Raw genomic sequence first — 17908 nt, forward strand, 5'->3', positions numbered from 1 at the left:
CTAGAGTTGAGCGAGTACCTAACTAATCACACTCGCTATACTCATAACGAATATTGTCTAATACTCGTGTATTCCTTCCGAATAGCATGTGCAATGCAAGACAATGGGGAATACTTGCACTGTAACGAGTAATTAATCCGAATGCCATACTATTCACTACTTGCACGAATAGTTGGTGGCTGGTGTGTCTCCACAACTCTGCAGATGGACACTGTAGTGGATGGGGGTAGTAGTCGGGTGCCGTGCGGGTCTATTCCACCGTGCAAAGTCACATGTTCGCTACTAACGTGATGTCATGCTCGGGACGCCTGGCCATCGGCGCTGTCGGCAAGGCGCAGAGTGCGGCACTAAAGGTGACGCTATGTTGGGTATGGGAGCCAGAGAGGCTGAAGGAATCAAAAGAATCCAATGCGTTACAGAGCTCCTGGGCTCCTTCATCAGGGATTAACATACCACAGCTGCTTCAGTCCGCACCTTAAAGTGAACCTGTCAGGTGTAATATGCACCCAGAACCACGAGCAGTTCTGGGTGCATATCACTAATTCCTGCCTAACCGTCCCTGTATCTAGTAGCATAGATAAAGAGATCTTTAGCAAAAGTATAGAGTAATGAGCGGCGGGACTAGTCACAAGGGTGTTAGTTCCTGCCCTCATTCCACCCTCTTAGCATGTCAACACGCCCACAGGGGTGTACTAACATGCTATTGAATGCCCAGCGTCATCAGTAGTGACACGAATACCCAGTGTCCGCTGTCACCACCTCTCAGACACCAGATTTAGGCTCCGTGCGCATGATTAGAAGTCTCTGCGCTTCCGGTCATACGCACCATCAAGCCGGGTGTACACGCCCCAGCTTCAGAGAGGTCTAGTGCTAACGACCGGAAGTGCAGTGACTTCTGACTATCTGTGGCACCCTGGACAAGCCAGGTCGTCACAGGTACTACATCTACACACCCCACACCCCGGCTAGGCACACCGAAGCCAAACAAAAATCCTTGTTGCCTTCCTCCAGGGGCTGATGTCCACACCAGGGGGTGGGCCAGGGGGTTGGTCCCGCCCACCGAGGAGTACACAGTCCTGGAGGCGGGAAAAGGAGTCAGATTAGTTTTGAGTTTTGAAGAGTGAAGTGGTAGTAGAGGAGACTGACCGTGTCCGGGTGCGTGGCCCGGGCACATACTGCAAGGTTGGCAGACGGTGGTGACCGTCTGCAGGAGAGGCTGATTGGAGCGAACCGTAAGGACTGGGGACGGGCGGTGGCCCGACGGTACCGGATCGGGGAGCAAAGAGAAGCCAGCACCATCCGGCAGGGCTTACGGACCCCGATCAGGCTAGGAGTCGCCGTAAAACTGGTCAAATCCGTTAGCGAAGGGAACCTCCGGGGTTTCCCAGCAGTCAAGACCCGATTGAAGGCAACAGCGCACACCGTAAAGGGAAACACAGTCACCGCCAAGGCTACAGTTCCCAGGGCCAGAGCCTGCGGGCAAAAGGGGCTCCTTCAGCATCCATCCAAGCTGGGGAGCGGGTTACCGGTGGGAAGTCATTGGAACCGTAAACACAACACAGGTGCAGGGAAAGGCAGTCACCATCAACCTACCGGGAGACCTACCGCAGCCGTCTGTGGGACCCGTCCAGCCGTTTGTTTGACCAGAGACTCCGTGTGAATTACTGGCTGAGTGAGTACCACCGTGCCATGCGGCACAGCGCTGCCCCCGCGACCCTGCACCTCACCAGGCCCCGTAACCCGCCTGCCATCCCTAACCCTCACGGGGGCCCCGGGACAACCAATCCCCCTACCCACGGAGGGGAGAACCAACATCCAAGCTGCTCCCTGTCATCGCTCCCGGGATCCCCGTCCAGAGCAGTGGGTGAGCGCAGCGTCCCCTCTACGCCCGCGACAACTTGGCGTCACGAACAGGATGTTACTGCTCTGCTGTCTGGTAGAGGTGCGCCTTGTGACCGCCGGTGGTGTCCGTCCGAAAATTTGGAGTAGCCGCCATTTTGGGCGCGAAAATTCCCCGCTCGAGCGTCTTCCCGAGTAGTGGAGGCGCGAAAGCCGAAACCCCGCCCCTATAGAGCAGGAGCCGGAAAAAGACTAGGGGACGGATGGCGTCTGGCCGCATGTAGCCCGCGGCTATAAAAGCAGGGACGCCAGGATCCTGCGGCCATCTTTTTGTTCCTGGAAGAGGCCACCGCAGTGATGTACCAACCGTCCCGCAGCACCGTAGCCCCCGCGCCTGGAACCGCGGCGTGGGTGGAGGTCTGGACCACTCAGCTGCAACAACGGCTGCAGATCAGAGTGCAACTCCTCTTGGAGGAGTGGGAGGCCGACATGGCGGAGGTGGTGGCGGCCATACGGAGACGCGAGGTGGAGGGAGTCTTGGAAGAGAGGCTAAGTGACCCACGATCCTGTACCCCTAGTGGGTCGGTCATCGCGGCCGAGGGGCCCGGTCTACACCCGCTCGCCCTGCTACCTCCCCTGCTACCCGTGTTGGCTGCTGCTGCCCCGTCACTAGGCCCGCTACCACAACAACCGGTAGCGGTACCCCGCCAATCCGCCCAGGAGGGCCGACCTGCAGCCGAGGCCCGTGACCGTGCAGCACCGCTCCCTTGGAAGACACCAAAGGCCGAGCCCGTCAGTGAAGCTGTACCGGAGGCACCGGTGATCGTGCCTGACCCCGTACCGACCCCGGCAGCCCGTCTCATGCCGGAGGAGGCGGAGGCTCAGCGGGAGAGGATCCCTGTGCCCGTTCCCCACTCCTCGGCTGAGGTTGCGCTGGGTCGCCGCTGTAAGGCAGCACCCCAGGCCAAGTCACCGCGGGACCTTCCACCCAGATTGCCAGTGGTGGGCAGCGTCAAGGAGGTCTCGCGGGGCCCGACCCGTGCGCAGGGGCCCGCAACAGCCCCGTATTGGGACAGGGAGCCGACACTGCTGGGCCTGGAGATCGCCGAGAGGAGGAAGGCGGAGTTGGTGGGCCGCACTATTGAAGAGAAGGAGCGCCTCCGAAGAGCCACCTTCCGGGTGCGGGGCCCGAGATATGAAGGACAGGTGCGGAGATTTGATACCCGAAGGGGATATGGCTTCATTTACGAACCGGGCCTGGCGGCGGAAATTTTCGTGGCTCGAAGAGATGTAAATGACCACTTACCGGAAGACCATCCCAGCCGCAATCTGCTCCCCGGTGACCTCGTCAACTACACCCGACATTGTGGGGAGAGGGGATGGTACGCCCTGGGTGTCCGGCTGAGAGTAGGCCAGGGGCTTCAAGTGCCCGCTCAGCCCTCTACCCCGGTCGGTGAAGTGGACCTAAAGTGATGCCGGCGGTCCTCCGCCAAAACGTTGTCCCCGTTGGGACCATCAGCACCGTTGTTGTTAAAAGTTTGAATGATAAGTGAAGAATGATCAACCGAAGAAGTAACCTGATTGATGTTTTGATTGAACCGGTTGTTGCCGGCAACTGTTTTCCCTGTAGGGACTGTCTGCAAACCGTTGCGTAAGGAACTGCTTACGGACAAGCCCGAGAACTTGCAGGGCAACCACAAACTTAGTGGGATGTAAATAAAAATGTTGTTGGCTTGAAAACGTTACCGCCTCCGGAGAGGCTGATTTGCGAGGATGGGCCTGGAGTAAAGTGATGGCCCAGGCCCGCCACTACCGTAACCGGTGGCGATCCTCCGGGGGTTCAGGGGTCCCCATGGACGCTGGTCCCCTGAAAGAGACAGAACCCGCTCGGGCAGCCTGGTGATGGACTGGGGCAAGGGGTGCTGCCCACTTCTTAGGGGCAGCATCAGGGCCAGGTTGTTTGGGTGGGAGAAGAGCGGAAGTCGTACCGTTGAAAAATGTTTGTGATGTTTTTACATGCCTTTTACCGTTTTCTATCTCTTTGCAGTTAACCAAAAATAAAACCGGTGATGGACGGGCAGCCCGCGGACGGTCTGCAGTTTACTAAGGGGGAATGTGGCGCCCTGGACAAGCCAGGTCATCACAGGTACTACACCTACACACCCCACACCCCGGCTAGGCACACTGAAGCCAAACAAAAATCCTTGTTGCCTTACTCCAGGGGCTGATGTCCACACCAGGGGGTGGGCCAGGCGGTTGGTCCCGCCCACCGAGTAGTACACAGTCCTGGAGGCGGGAAAAGGAGTCAGATTAGTTTTGAGTATTGAAGGGTGAAGTGGTAATAGAGGAGACTGACCGTGTCCGGGTGCGTGGCCCGGGCACATACTGCAAGGTTGGCAGACGGTGGTGACCGTCTGCAGGAGAGGCTGATTGGAGCGAACCGTAAGGACCGGGGACGGGCGGTGGCCCGATGGTACCGGATCGGGGAGCAAAGAGAAGCCAGCACCATCCGGCAGGGCTTACGGACCCTGATCAGGCTAGGAGTCGCCGTAAAACTGGTCAAATCCGTTAGCGAAGGGAACCTCCGGGGTTTCCCAGCAGTCAAGACCCGATTGAAGGCAACAGCTCACACCGTAAAGGGAAACACAGTCACCGCCAAGGCTACAGTTCCCAGGGCCAGAGCCTGCGGGCAAAAGGGACTCCTTCAGCATCTATCCAAGCTGGGGAGCGGGTTACCGGTGGGAAGCCATTGGAACCGTAAACACAACACAGGTGCAGGGAAAGGCAGTCACCATCAACCTACCGGGAGAGCTACCGCAGCCGTCTGTGGGACCCGTCCATCCAGCCGTTTGTTTGACCAGAGACTCCGTGTGAATTACTGGCTGAGTGAGTACCACCGTGCCATGCGGCACAGCGCTGCCCCTGCACCCTGCACCTCACCAGACCCCGTAACCCGCCTGCCATCCCTAACCCTCACCGGGGCCCCGGGACAACCAACCCCCCTACCCACGGAGGGGAGAACCAACATCCAAGCTGCTCCCTGTCATCGCTTTTGGGATCCCCGTCCAGAGCAGTGGGTGAGCGCAGCGTCCCCTCTCCGCCCGCGACATATCCACACTGAGCCTAAGCTCGGTGTTTGAGAGGTGGTGACAGTGGACACAAATACGCGCATCACCACCGATGACGCTGGGTATTGAATAGCATGTTAGCACGTCCCTGTGGGGTAACATGCTAAGAGGGCGGAATGAGAACAGGAACTAATAATGCCCTTGTGACTAGTCCCTGCACTCATTAGCATGTCATAAAGGATCTATAGAATTACTTTTTCTAAAGACCTCTTTATCTATGCTACTAGATACAGGGACGGTTAGGCAGGGATTAGAAATATACACCCAGAACTGCTCATGGTTCTGGGTATATATTGCACCTTACAGGGTCCCTTTAAGTGAAAATTTACTCTATGCTGTTCTTGGCATTGCTGGTAGGATTTGTGTGAGATGTGCGCACCAGCTATGGATATAATAGTTACTAATGCTTTGTGGCACATAGTGACAGGGGTGTCTTTGCCCGTGTTTGCTGCAATCTTTCACCATTCAGGTATACAGTGACCTGGGGCACTAATACATCCATTTTTTATTCTTAAGTTACCCTACTTTTTTTTAATCTAGTTGTATTCTGTCATATTTTTTCGTCAAATTGTTCTAAATGGCACCAGTGAAACATAATTTTTTGCAAATATAAAAAATATCCATTTTTTTTTTTTTTTTTTTTTTTTAACTCATTTTGTACAGTAAAATGTCACACATTCCACTAAAATGTCACAAAATTAGAGATAAAAATTCTGACGTACGTGAAATCACTTCAGGGGGGAACTAGAATACATCTGCGCAAAAATTTAGAACATTTTTATAGTTAAAATTGATGAAATAGCCAAAAATATGCAGTAACCCCACCCTCAATAGACAACATACAAAACAAAGAGGAGAAGCTATACATAACATAGATTAAAAAGGGGGCAGCAGAAAAGAATAATAAGGTGCAAATTAGGGCTCGGTTCCACTTGCGCATAGCTTGTGATGCGAGAGCATGGGAAGCGATATGCTAATGACCCTCTGGTGCGAGCATCAGCCGAGGGTCATGCGACTGTGATCCGCGTATCACAGCTGCGGGGAAGAGGGAGGGAGCACTTTCTCCCCATCTCCTGTCTTTGCGTATATCGCACTGCGGTCAGATCACAGCTGCGGGGAAGAGGGAGGGAGCACTTTCTCCCCATCTCCTGTCTTTGCGTATATCGCACTGCGGTCAGATCACAGCTGCGGGGAAGAGGGAGGGAGCACTTTCTCACCATCTCCTGTCTTTGCGTATATCGCACTGCGGTCAGATCACAGCTGTGGAGAAGAGGGAGGGAGCACTTTCTCCCCATCTCCTCCACTGTCTGTCTCTGCGTATATCGCCCTGCAGTTGGATGACATGCGAGTGCAGTGCGATGTTTCACACACTCACATAGACTTGTATGGGGGTGCATAAGCCGAGACTCGTTGCCAAAAGCAGCATGCTGCGATTCATTCCGCATGCCGCTATGGCATGAGAAATCAATCGCAGATGGACACTGTCCCTTAGTTTTGCACTGGTGCGAGTGCAGTCCAAGGTTTTATCGGATTGCACTCGTCCGCACAAACCGCAAGTGGAACCAAAACCTTACAGAACAAAAAGCACAAACGAAATAATGAATCGAGACCTGCATTGTCTTTCTAAGTAAGATTTCCAGACTTGGTGGATAATCCGTGATGAGATTACGTATAGAGAGATAGACATTTTGTTGTCTACTAACCCCCAGGCTCTATCGGTGCCAAGCAGAGGTCAGCGCTGTCAGCATGCCACCTCACATCGGCGCAGGCTGCATCCAAATTCTGGGCAGGGACCCAAACTGGTCATGCACAGCAAATGACTGAATAAAGAAGGTAATTGTCTACAGATGATTCTGGATTTTTATCTTTGTGTAGAACATTTTATTGAAAGTGGCCTTAATTCCAATTTCCCACACAGCGGGGGGGAGTCCAGACTTCTGGATGTCATCCGTGAAATAACAAATGAAGGTTTAAGTAGTTGATGGCAAGCGCCGAATTGCTGAGTATTAAGAAAGTACTTTACCATGCACTTAAAAGGAATACAAGGGGCTGTAATGTTAACACGCTGGCCAAAAAGTCTATTTCTATGCCAAAAAACCTGAGGCTGACATTTGGAATTTTGGTGCAGATTTGCTGCTAGCTCTGCAAGAAATCTGCATAAAGATTGGCCAAAATGTCTAGAATCCGTGGAAATGCCTGTATATAGATAGATTTAGATAGATGTAGGTAGATAGATGTAGATAGATGTAGATAGATAGAGGGATAGATAGATGTATATAGATGTATATAGTTATAGATAGAGAGATGTAGATGGATGATAGATCTATAGATAGATGTAGATAGATATATAGATAGATAGATGTCGATACATATATAGAGATATATCTATCTATCTATCTATCTATCTCTGTGTGTATGTATACATACAGTACAGACCAAAAGCTTGGACACACCTCCTGATTCAAAGAGTTTTCTTTATTTTCATGACTCTAAAAATTGTAGATTCACATTGAAGGCATCAAAACTATGAATGAAAACATGTGGAATAAAATACTTCAAAAAGTGTGAAACAACTGAAAATATGTCTTATATTCTAGGTTCTTCACAGTAGCCACCTTTTGCTTTGATTACTGCTTTGCAGACTCTTGGCATTCTCTTGATGAGCTTCAAGAGATAGTCAGCAGAAATGGTTTTCCAACAGTCTTGAAGGAGTTCCCAGAGATGCTTACCACTTGTTGGCCCTTTTGCCTTCACTCTGTGGTCCAGCTTACCCCAAACCATCTCGATTGGGTTCAGGTCTGGTGACTGTGGAGGCCAGGTCATCTGGCGTAGCACCCCATCACTCTCCTTAGTCAAATAGCCCTTACACAGCCTGGAGGTGTGTTTGGGGTCATTTTCCTGTTGAAAAATAAATTATGGTCCAACTAAACGCAAACCGGATGGAATAGCACGCCGCTGCAAGATGCTGTGGTAGCCATGCTGGTTCTGTATGCCTTCAATTTTGAATAAATCCCCAACAGTGTCACCAGCAAAGCACCCCCACACCATCACACCTCCTCCTCCATGCTTCACGGTGGGAACCATCTATGTTCTACAAAGACACGGTGGTTGGATTCAAAGATCTCAAATTTGGACTCATCAGACCAAAGCACAAATTTCCACTGGTCTAATGTCCATTCCTTGTGTTCTTTAGCCCAAACAAGTCTCTTCTGCTTGTTGCCTGTCCTTAGCAGTGGTTTCCTAGCAGCTATTTTACAATGAAGGCCTGCTGCACAAAGTCTCCTCCTCTTAACAGTTGTTCTAGAGATGAGAAGGTGTGTCCAAACTTTTGGTCTGTACTGTATATGAGAGAGAGATATATATTTTTTTTTTCCCACCCAGATTTCTTCTGTATGTGGATGCACATGTGTATACACAAGCATTTTTAGCTGCTGTAAAAAAAAATAAATATAAGATTATTAAAAAAATGACAAATGATTAGAACATAATGCTCTTGAGGGATAAAGGCCAAAAACTTAAAAAAAAAAAAGGCAACAAAAGTGTATAAAGTTGAAACATAAAAAAATAACCAAAATTTATTATTGACTTGTAGCCAAAGTCTGACCATACTGTATTTGTTGCAAAACAAAAATTGTCAACAAACTGCAGCAAAAAATGCTGGAAGAAAAAAAATGTATCATGTGAAAACAGCCTAAAGCGGGCTTTACACGCTGCAACATCGCTAATGCGGAGTCGTTGGGGTCACGGAATTTGTGACGCACATCCGGCCGCATTAGCGATGCCGTTGCGTGTGACACCGATAAGCGATTTTGCATCGTTGCAAAAACGTGCAAAATCGCTAATCGGCGACATGGGGGTCCATTCTTAAAAATCGTTACTGCAGCAGTAACGAAATTGTTCCTCGTTCCTGCGGCAGCACACATCGCTGCGTGTGACGCCGCATGAACGAGGAAGCTCCCCTTACCTGCCTCCCGGCCGCTATGAGGAAGGAAGGAGGTGGGCGGGATGTTACGTCCCGCTCAGCTCCGCCCCTCCGCTGCTATTGGGCGGCGGTTCAGTGACTCTTCAGTGACGTCGCTGTGACGCCGCACGGGCCGCCCCCTTAGAAAGGAGGCGGTTCGCCCGTCACAGCGACGTCGCCGGACAGGTAAGTATGTGTGACGGCTGTTGTGCGACACGGGCAGCGATTTGCCCGTGTTGCGCAACAGATGGGGGCGGGTACCCACACTAGCGATATCGGGACCGATATCGCAGTGTGTAAAGTAGCCTTTAGTGTACATGCATACAACGTCTTTCTTCGGCTGTTATGCACCAAAACGCTACTGAAAAAGTGTTTGGAAAATGCTGGAATGGACATGGTACTAGAGAAAGAATGGATGTATTGCCGCACTACCACCAATGCGAAAACTGTTGTTGATTTCCATGGTCCTGTGGAAGGGCACTTGATCCCAGAAACGCGTCGACCTGTAAAATAAATTACTAATATTAATCAACACTTCTTCGAATTGGTGGTAGCGCGGCAATACATCCATTCTTTCTCCAGTACCTTCCAGATTATTCGCGTGGAGCTGCAGCAACCGCCATTAAATTATACCTTATATAGGAGTTGTGCCTGCCACAATCCTGCAAGGTGAGTGGTTTAAATTTTACCTAACTCACCATTTATCTGGTAAAGCCCTTTTTTGCGCTCTCCTTTATTTTCAGTCCACTTTTTTGGCATGTTTTAACCACTTCAGGCTGCAAAAGACATAAAATAGCTGAAAGAAGTAACCCTTCAGGCTTTTTTCACTTTGAAAACACTCCATTCTTGTTACAAATGTACCATGACGGAGAGTGGTCCATCCTATTTCTGTTGTCCAGAGATCACAGCGCAGCTCTTCATACACACACTTGCTCAGGTTAGGCCGGTTTCACACATCCGGCTTTTTGCCGTTTTGCCGGATGCGGCGCTCTCCCGTACAGTTAATACAGTACAGTGACAGCGCTGTAACTTCCGGGTCACATGCGCCGGTCACATGACAGCATGTGACCGGCGCTTGTTGCGCTGTCACTGTACTGTATTAACTGTACGGGAGAGCGCCGCATCCGGCAAAACGGCAAAAAGCCGGATGTGTGAAACCGGCCTTAATACTGCCGGCTGTGCAGATTATCTTTTATCCAGCACTGCTAGGGTTAAGTAGATCCTCTGGGCTCCTGAACTCTGAATGAAAGCTATAGCCAGCTGTTCTCTATTGCTAATTACCTCCTGCTATAAAGACTTCCCTCCTAGCCCAGGTAATCACTGGTGATAGTTTCTATTTAACTTCCCTCTAGAGGGAACTTGTGAGCTGAAGACCAGGAAACCATTCAGAGAACATTTGATGTATGAAAGCTGTGTTGACTTTTGCCTTTCCTTTGTCCTTTTTGTTTTTTCCCCTCTGGTCTGTTCCTTATTATTACCCCTTGTTGTTTGGAGTGCTTTATATGATTGCTGTTTATTTTACCCCTGTCTGTCTTATCCTCGCTGTGTCTTTAATCTAGAGCAGGACTAGCATTCCCACTACCCTGTGCACTATACAGGGCGGAGTCCAGGGAAAGACAGGGATAGGCACTTGATTGGTGACCGGTGAAAAAACCAGTAGAGGGACGTTAGGGAGTGCAGGGATCAGCCTCAGGAGAGGTGAGGAGGTGACCCCGCTCCCCTTTCCCTAGCGCCAGGGCTCACCATTGTATTGTGTACCTGTGTGTTGTGGCACATACACATACCTGGTCTCATTCAGACACTTTTTTTTTCTTTTTTTCTTTTCTGATACCTGTCAATTTATAGTTTTGAAATCGAAGCTGATTTTGTAGAATAACTACTGTCCAGTAACTTTACTATGCATCATCTACAATGCTGACTGCTGTACTAGGGAAAGATTGACTTAACATTATCAGGTTCTTGTTTTTTACATAACTTTGATATAAATAGGGCAGCATTTCTGGCTTTATATTTATAGGGTATTCCGCATTCATGGTACATCTGCAAATCATCAAAATGTGGTTACGCTCGGTTCCCAGGAGTCGCTCCACCATTGAAAATTAGTGAGCATGCTAAAATCTCTGCTTAAATTAACGCTTGAAACAACCTCTGGTCTCAAATTTTCATACGATAGCCTGGTCCAATAATGAACTTTCCATAGAAGACCCCTCCAGGACTGTACCTCCCCCAAATTGTTCGTATTAGACCGGTGCCAATATGAACAACTTTGATGGCCACTATGGAATAAAATGTGGGTGGCTATGTTGGCGTAACAATCATTAACCGGTTGTTTGATGCCGTTTGTAAATAAACATATTATATGATGGACAGCCGTGGCCAAAAGTGTCGGCACCCTTGAAATTGTGCCAGAAAATGAAGTATTACTGCAATTACATGTTTTGTTACGAGGGGCTGCTGATAAGTCTTTGGCTTTGTGATCTTTTTTTTTTGTTTCTATGGTAACAAATGTTACATCACATAAAGCCTTATTTTTCTAATATATGTTTTCAAAGTTTTGTGTTCTACGAACGCGGGAAAACACAATGTCGGAGTCTAATGCGATATTCACAGCAACTGAGAGCAGAGGAGGGATAAAATTATTGTTTCTGCAAGGAAAGTCCGCAAAGGATATTCCTGGTGATATGTCGCAGACATTGGAGGATCAATGCCCTTCATATTCCACAGTTAAGAACTGGGTTGCCAAATTTAAACCGGGCCACTTCAGCACCAATGATGAGGAACGTCCTGGACGACCGAGAGTGGTTGTTCCGGAGATCGTTGATGCTGTGCACAACCTCATAGTGGAGAATGTCATTATCCATGAATATTTGGACATGAGGAAGCGATCTGCAAAGTGGGTCCCCAAATGTTTGACAACAGATCAGAGAAGAATGCGAGTGAAAACCTCCCGGTCCATTTGTCAGCGTTTCCGGACCGATAAGAACTTCCTGGATCGACTGGTCACTATGGATGAGACCTGGACTTATTTGTATGACCCTGAAAACAAGGAGCAATCAAGAGTGGAAGCACAGTAGTTCTCTTGTCCAAAGAAGTTCAGGGTGCAAAAATCAGCCACTAAGGTGATGGCATCTGTGTTCTGGGATAAGGAGGGCGTGCTGCTAGTGGACTACCTTCAAAAGGGTTCCACCATCAATGCAAGGTATTACATTGAACCTTTGAACCAATTGAAGGCAGCTCTGAAGACCAAAAGACACGGCAAGCTGTCCAAAGGAATCTTGTTCCTGCAAGACAACGCCTTGGCTCACACTGCACAAGCGATCACGGCAAAATTGGCAGAGCCGGGCTTCCAGCTGGTTGACCACCCACCTTATTCACCAGATCTAGTTCCTTCTGACTATCATCTGTTTCCAAACCTGAAGAAACACCTCAAGGGTACCAAATTTCACACCATTTCTGATGCCGTGGCTGCTACGGATGCCTGGTTTGAGGCACAATCGAAATCCTTCTTATTTTTGCTAGGCTTACAGAACTTGGTATACCGATGTAAGAAGTGTGTTGACATCAGTGGAGAGTATGTGGAATAAGTGTAATGTTTCATCATCCTATCTCATTTCTTTCTAAAAGCCAAACACTTATCAGCAGCCCTCATATACACATATTTATTTCCTTTTTGTATGTTGGAACAACACAGAAAAAAAACCAACCCCAACACATCTTTGAGCCTCTACCATATTTGATTGTAGGTACTGTGTTCTTTTCTTTGTCGACCTCATTCTGTTTTCGGTAAACAGAATTATGTGCTTTACCAAACCGCTCTACCTTGGTCTCCTCTGTCCACAAGACGCTTTCCCAGAAGGATTTTGGCTTACTCATATACATTTTGGCAAACTGCAGTTTAGCTTTTTTATGTCTCTGTGTCAGCAGTGGGGTCCTCCTGGGTCTCCTCCATAGCTCTAGGCATATTTTACTGCATACAGTAACCAGATAATCACAGGCTAAATACTTGAGGACATACAAAAAAACAATTGTCCTTTTATAAGCTGAGATCGCTTATGGCACAAATGAACAACAGTGGTCTTTGGTGCAAGAATAGTTTGAATATTTCTGAATGTTAATTTCATTTTTGCTGATTTGTCACTTCAGGGTTGTGTATGGAATATTTCTTCTGTGTTACTTGTGGAATGTGTATAAACTAATGCAAAACTAATGGGAAGCAAAAGTCAGGGTTTTCCTAAACAACCACAAAATACTCCTTTTTCTAGAGGCCTTAAAAATAATTAAATAAATAAATGAAAAATATATAATATAATAGAAGCCTAAGCTTAATAGTTTTGGGCAACTACTTCACTTTCCCCTGATACTTGGTAATTCTCCCCATACTACCGTATATTGTTAGTTTGGAATGATCTTTTTTAGATTTGCGGTTAGTGCAGCACTTTTACATTACTTTTCAAAGGGGATGTCTCATTAAAAAAAATGACCTGCTGTTTAAATCACGTTTTCATATTAACTCTGTGTATGTATGTACAGTACAGACCAAAAGTTTGGACACGCCTTCTCATCTCTAGAACAACTGTTAAGAGGAGACTTTGTGCAGCAGGCCTTCATGGTAAAATAGCTGCTAGGAAACCACTGCTAAGGACAGGCAACAAGCAGAAGAGACTTGTTTGGGCTATAGAACACAAGGAATGGACATTAGACCAGTGGAAATCTGTCCTTTGGTCTGATGAGTCCAAATTTGAGATATTTGGATCCAACCACCGTGTTGTTATGGAAAAGGTGAACGGATGGACTCTACATGGCTGGTTCCCACCGTGAAGCATGGAGGAGGAGGTGTGATGGTGTGGGGGGTGCTTTGCTGGTGACACTGTTGGGGATTTATTCAAAATTGAAGGCATACTGAACCAGCATGGCTACCACAGCATCTTGCAGCAGCGTGCTATTCCATCCAGTTTGCGTTTAGTTGGACCGTCATTTATTTTTCAACAGGAAAATGACCCCAAACACACCTCCAGGCTGTGTAAGGGCTATTTGACTAAGAAGGAGAGTGATGGGGTGCTACGCCAGATGACCTGGCCTCCACAATCACCAGACCTCAACCTAATCGAGATGGTTTGGGGTGAGCTGGACCGCAGAGTGAAGGCAAAAGGGCCAACAAGTGCTAAGCATCTCTGGGAACTCCTTCAAGACTGTTGAAAACCATTTCCGGTGACTACCTCTTGAAGCTCATCAAGAGAATGCCAAGAGTGTGCAAAGCAGTAATCAAAGCAAAAGGTGGCTACTGTGAAGAACCTAGAATATAAGACATATTTTCAGTTGTTTCACACTATTTTAAGTATTTAATTCCACATGTGTTAATTCATAGTTTTGATGCCTTCAATGTGAATCTACAATTGTTAGAGTCATGAAAATAAAGAAAACTCTTTGAATGAGGTGTGTCCAAACTTTTGGTCTGTACTGTATATATTTTTAATCTTGGAATTTTTTTTAATTTTTTATTTTTTTTTGCATATCTCAATCTGGGATACAATCTTTCATGCTGGTTTCGTGACTATTCTAAACTCATGTTTTCTGCATGAGTTTCACTTTTTTCTTTTTCCACTGTTCTTTTTGGGATTTTTTGTTCACTGCAATTTTGTATAGTATCGTGTAGACAGCAGTATATCACTTAGGAAAGTGATCATGCAGCAGAGGTTGCTTAGTGTATGTTTACACAATCCGGATGACACTGAGTCCTAAATGTAGTGTTATCCCCCCTGTGGAGATGAGAGTGTTCATCGTGGGAAAACGTAATGGTCTGTGCCCACAATCAGGATTCTGGGCGCTGCATACTTTCGCTCTGTTCTCGCTGCTGAGAACACTTGCGTCGCGTCGGAAGTCGCACCGCAGGTCAGTTTACGCTGCGGTAAAAAGAAGCACAGTGGGTGAGAGATTTTCTATAAATTCCATCTACTGTGCTTGTACTGTACAACGCAGCGTTTTGGATGTAGGGAAATCACGGTGCATCCAAAACGCAGCATGCACTGATCGTGGACGTACCCTTATAGTTCAGTGATGCATCATTGCTAGGGGGTTTTCACTTGGCTATAATCACAGTCAAAGTACAGCCCGAGATGCACGGATCGGCCACAGGTGTCCTATATGGCTGTGAAAATGAACAATTTGGGTTAGGAGGAGACCCTCAGCCAGTTCGACCATGACAGTCCAAACTTGGACCTTGAATGTCGATTGTGTGAACTTGATCTTAATATATGAATACAGGATGATATCTAACCAGAATGTGTGTTGTTTTTTTTTTTGTAGTTTACGCCGAAACAGCTCTTCTGATAAACTGGTCCGAGACGCAAAAGAGAAGGCAAAGAAACTAGAGAGGAAAGTTATGTCGACTTCCAATCTTTTCAGCAGTGGTAAGAGTATATCGGAGATAGTAAATGGAAATGTATGCCGTGGAGATATTCTGATACAATGGTAATATTCATGGCAGCCTATAAAGTGTTGGCCTTTAATACCGACCATTGTGAGATGACACCATGACTGACTGTAGATCACAACATTACAGTTCTACATTGGCCTATTGTCAGCAGTAATAGTTGTAGCCTCTTTATCTGACGTGGATTGGCCTCTTCATATCCTCTGCAGACCTTGCTAAATAATGCGCTGTTCACATTGGTATTAAAATATCATATTTTAATGTACATGTGTCACGGGGTATGTAATGATAGGACGGGCCTCCAAAGACTTGAGACCCTGTGCTGTCCCTTAGCTTGGAGGTAGGTTTGATGGTAGCAAGGTCCGAGCCTCCAGCGTGATCCTAACTCCTGCTCGAGCCTTGATCTTACTCCACCTCTCCCACACCATTGTGGCGGGCTGGAAAACACAGAGACAAAACATGGACAAGGAAGAACAGTAACTTATACAAGCAGCACTCAAACCACACAAGAGAAACCATATGTGTACAGGGGAACAACGAAAAAGGAGTGGAAGTAACGCATAACAGGGGAACGCTCACACCACTCAGAAGCGCAGCACAAATCACCATAAACAGGAAAATCGCCAAGACTGGGATTGCTGGAGCATATGCTGAAGCTATCATCAGCACTTACAGGAAGAAAGCCATGCATTAAATAGGGAGGAGACAGCTGCACAAGGCAATTAGCAACCTCTGCTCCTAGGTCCTGCTCACCAGTGTGCAGGAATTAACTCCTGCAGAGCTGAAGACCAGTGAACCTGAACCAGCCGACGCCCGGCTCTGGCTGAACAATCCATAAGCCTCAGGTTGCTTGTCAGACTCTGTGGTGTGAACAGAGTCTGACGACGCAATGCATAGCCGAACATCGCATGACATCATGACTATCATAGAAACATAATGCTAATTGTGTATTTATTGCCTTTTACTGATTCTTATGCACCTTTTACAAATGTCACATCAATATCTTTCAGGTCCGCCTTCATCAAAACGGGGAAATTACAACATAGGTAAGTAGTATTAGCACTTTGAAAGGTTTTAGGATAGGTAATACATGTAATAAATGTACCATCTCTGTGGGTCTTACCACTGGCAGAGATTCCCAGAATCAGGGTTTTTGTGTAGTTGGTTTGATTGGACCAGTGATCCTGCCTGTACAATACCCACCATTCATTGTCTATGGGACTGACGGACCTCCTGAATGATTTTTTTTTTTTTCACACACAGATTTATAGTGATTACCTGTATTTATTTGATAGTGCGAATAATAATAATAACAATCCTTTTTAAAGTGATTGTATTATCAGAAAATGACCTGCTATGTAAGTTGTGTTCTTATGTAAAAAAAAAAATAAAACTTTCCCACATTCTTGTAATATTTTTTTTCCTAAATAAATATTTATATATATATATATATATATATATATATATATATATATATGTTAAGGTGAACTCATAACCAGAGATCACTAGTTGCCTACTGCCTGGCCGAATTGATATGGGCCAAGTGCATGCATAAAAGAATCCACACCAGACACAGTCGGATGTGTAATCTCTTCTTGGTCACAGTAGAAAATGGCACCAAACAGCAGACAGAGAAAAGCATGCGTCCTCTTGATATAGGCTAGGGGCGTACACAAGTTCAGATATGCACATGTAGTGGGACAGTTCATTGGCTAGCCAATGGGGAGATCCGTGTTGCTGTTGATGGGCAGGTCTGACTCCAGTGGATGAAACCATGACGATGGCAGGGACGTCATCTGGTGCATCCATGCTGATGGTTTGGTCTGTGATTTCCAGCTTGACCAGTCTTCCCTTATATGGAGGTCTTCTTTCATCTGGACATTCCTTGCATTCCAGGCAAGGTGTGGATAACAGGAAATAGCGGCCATCTTTATATCTGTGTCATTTATATGATCTGAAACCTGAATTATGTAAGGCAAATCGACATTTCCCCCAATGCCTTGTCAAGAGGTTAATTAAGTATTTCATCTTATGGCTCTCCTCAACAGTCCCCCCTAAATACTTTATTAACCTTCTGACCCTACCGTGGTCCTCTAACACATCAGCTCTAATGCTTTAACTGCAACCTTTTTTCGTTTTGCTATCCGCTATACAAGCAATACTAAGCTTTTGCCCCCACTGGTACAGACTGCTGATCAGAGAGTTGATCACATCCCGCACACACAGTTCACAGAGGTATAGGTAACTAGAACAAACTATATAATGCTGACGAGCTCACTCAGATTTCGAGATTAATCGATTAGAAAGAGTAAGGCAATTGTAAGAATAAGCTTCTTACTGTTATGCTGCAGCTTTTAGCGTTACTGTTTCTGAAAGACTGATTCTCAGTCAATATCCAAGTGCTGTCCGCGTCTTCGAGACTTTTCTACCTTAATACACCTAATTGTATCACAACACTAATGGATCTCTTCTTGTCTCGGGTCTATAATCTACCACCAGGAGGCCTTTAACAAGATTTCCCTTACACATGGATCCGATTACCTTCAGTAA

At 47.1% G+C, this 17908-nt stretch overlaps 1 protein-coding gene across 1 annotated transcript in view; it reads left to right on the forward strand.

The window, feature by feature from the left end:
* The window catches only part of EML3 (EMAP like 3), a 159304-nt gene that overhangs the window by 60433 nt on the left and 80963 nt on the right, over positions 1-17908 (forward strand). Inside the window, exons 5-6 of the mRNA XM_075326548.1 lie at positions 15232-15335; positions 16369-16404. Of these exons, the coding sequence (XP_075182663.1) occupies positions 15232-15335; positions 16369-16404 (140 nt within the window). The remainder of the gene's footprint in view (positions 1-15231; positions 15336-16368; positions 16405-17908) is intronic.

Source organism: Anomaloglossus baeobatrachus, chromosome 10 (assembly GCF_048569485.1).
Source record: "Anomaloglossus baeobatrachus isolate aAnoBae1 chromosome 10, aAnoBae1.hap1, whole genome shotgun sequence".
In the NCBI taxonomy this organism is placed as follows: Eukaryota; Metazoa; Chordata; class Amphibia; order Anura; family Aromobatidae; genus Anomaloglossus; species Anomaloglossus baeobatrachus.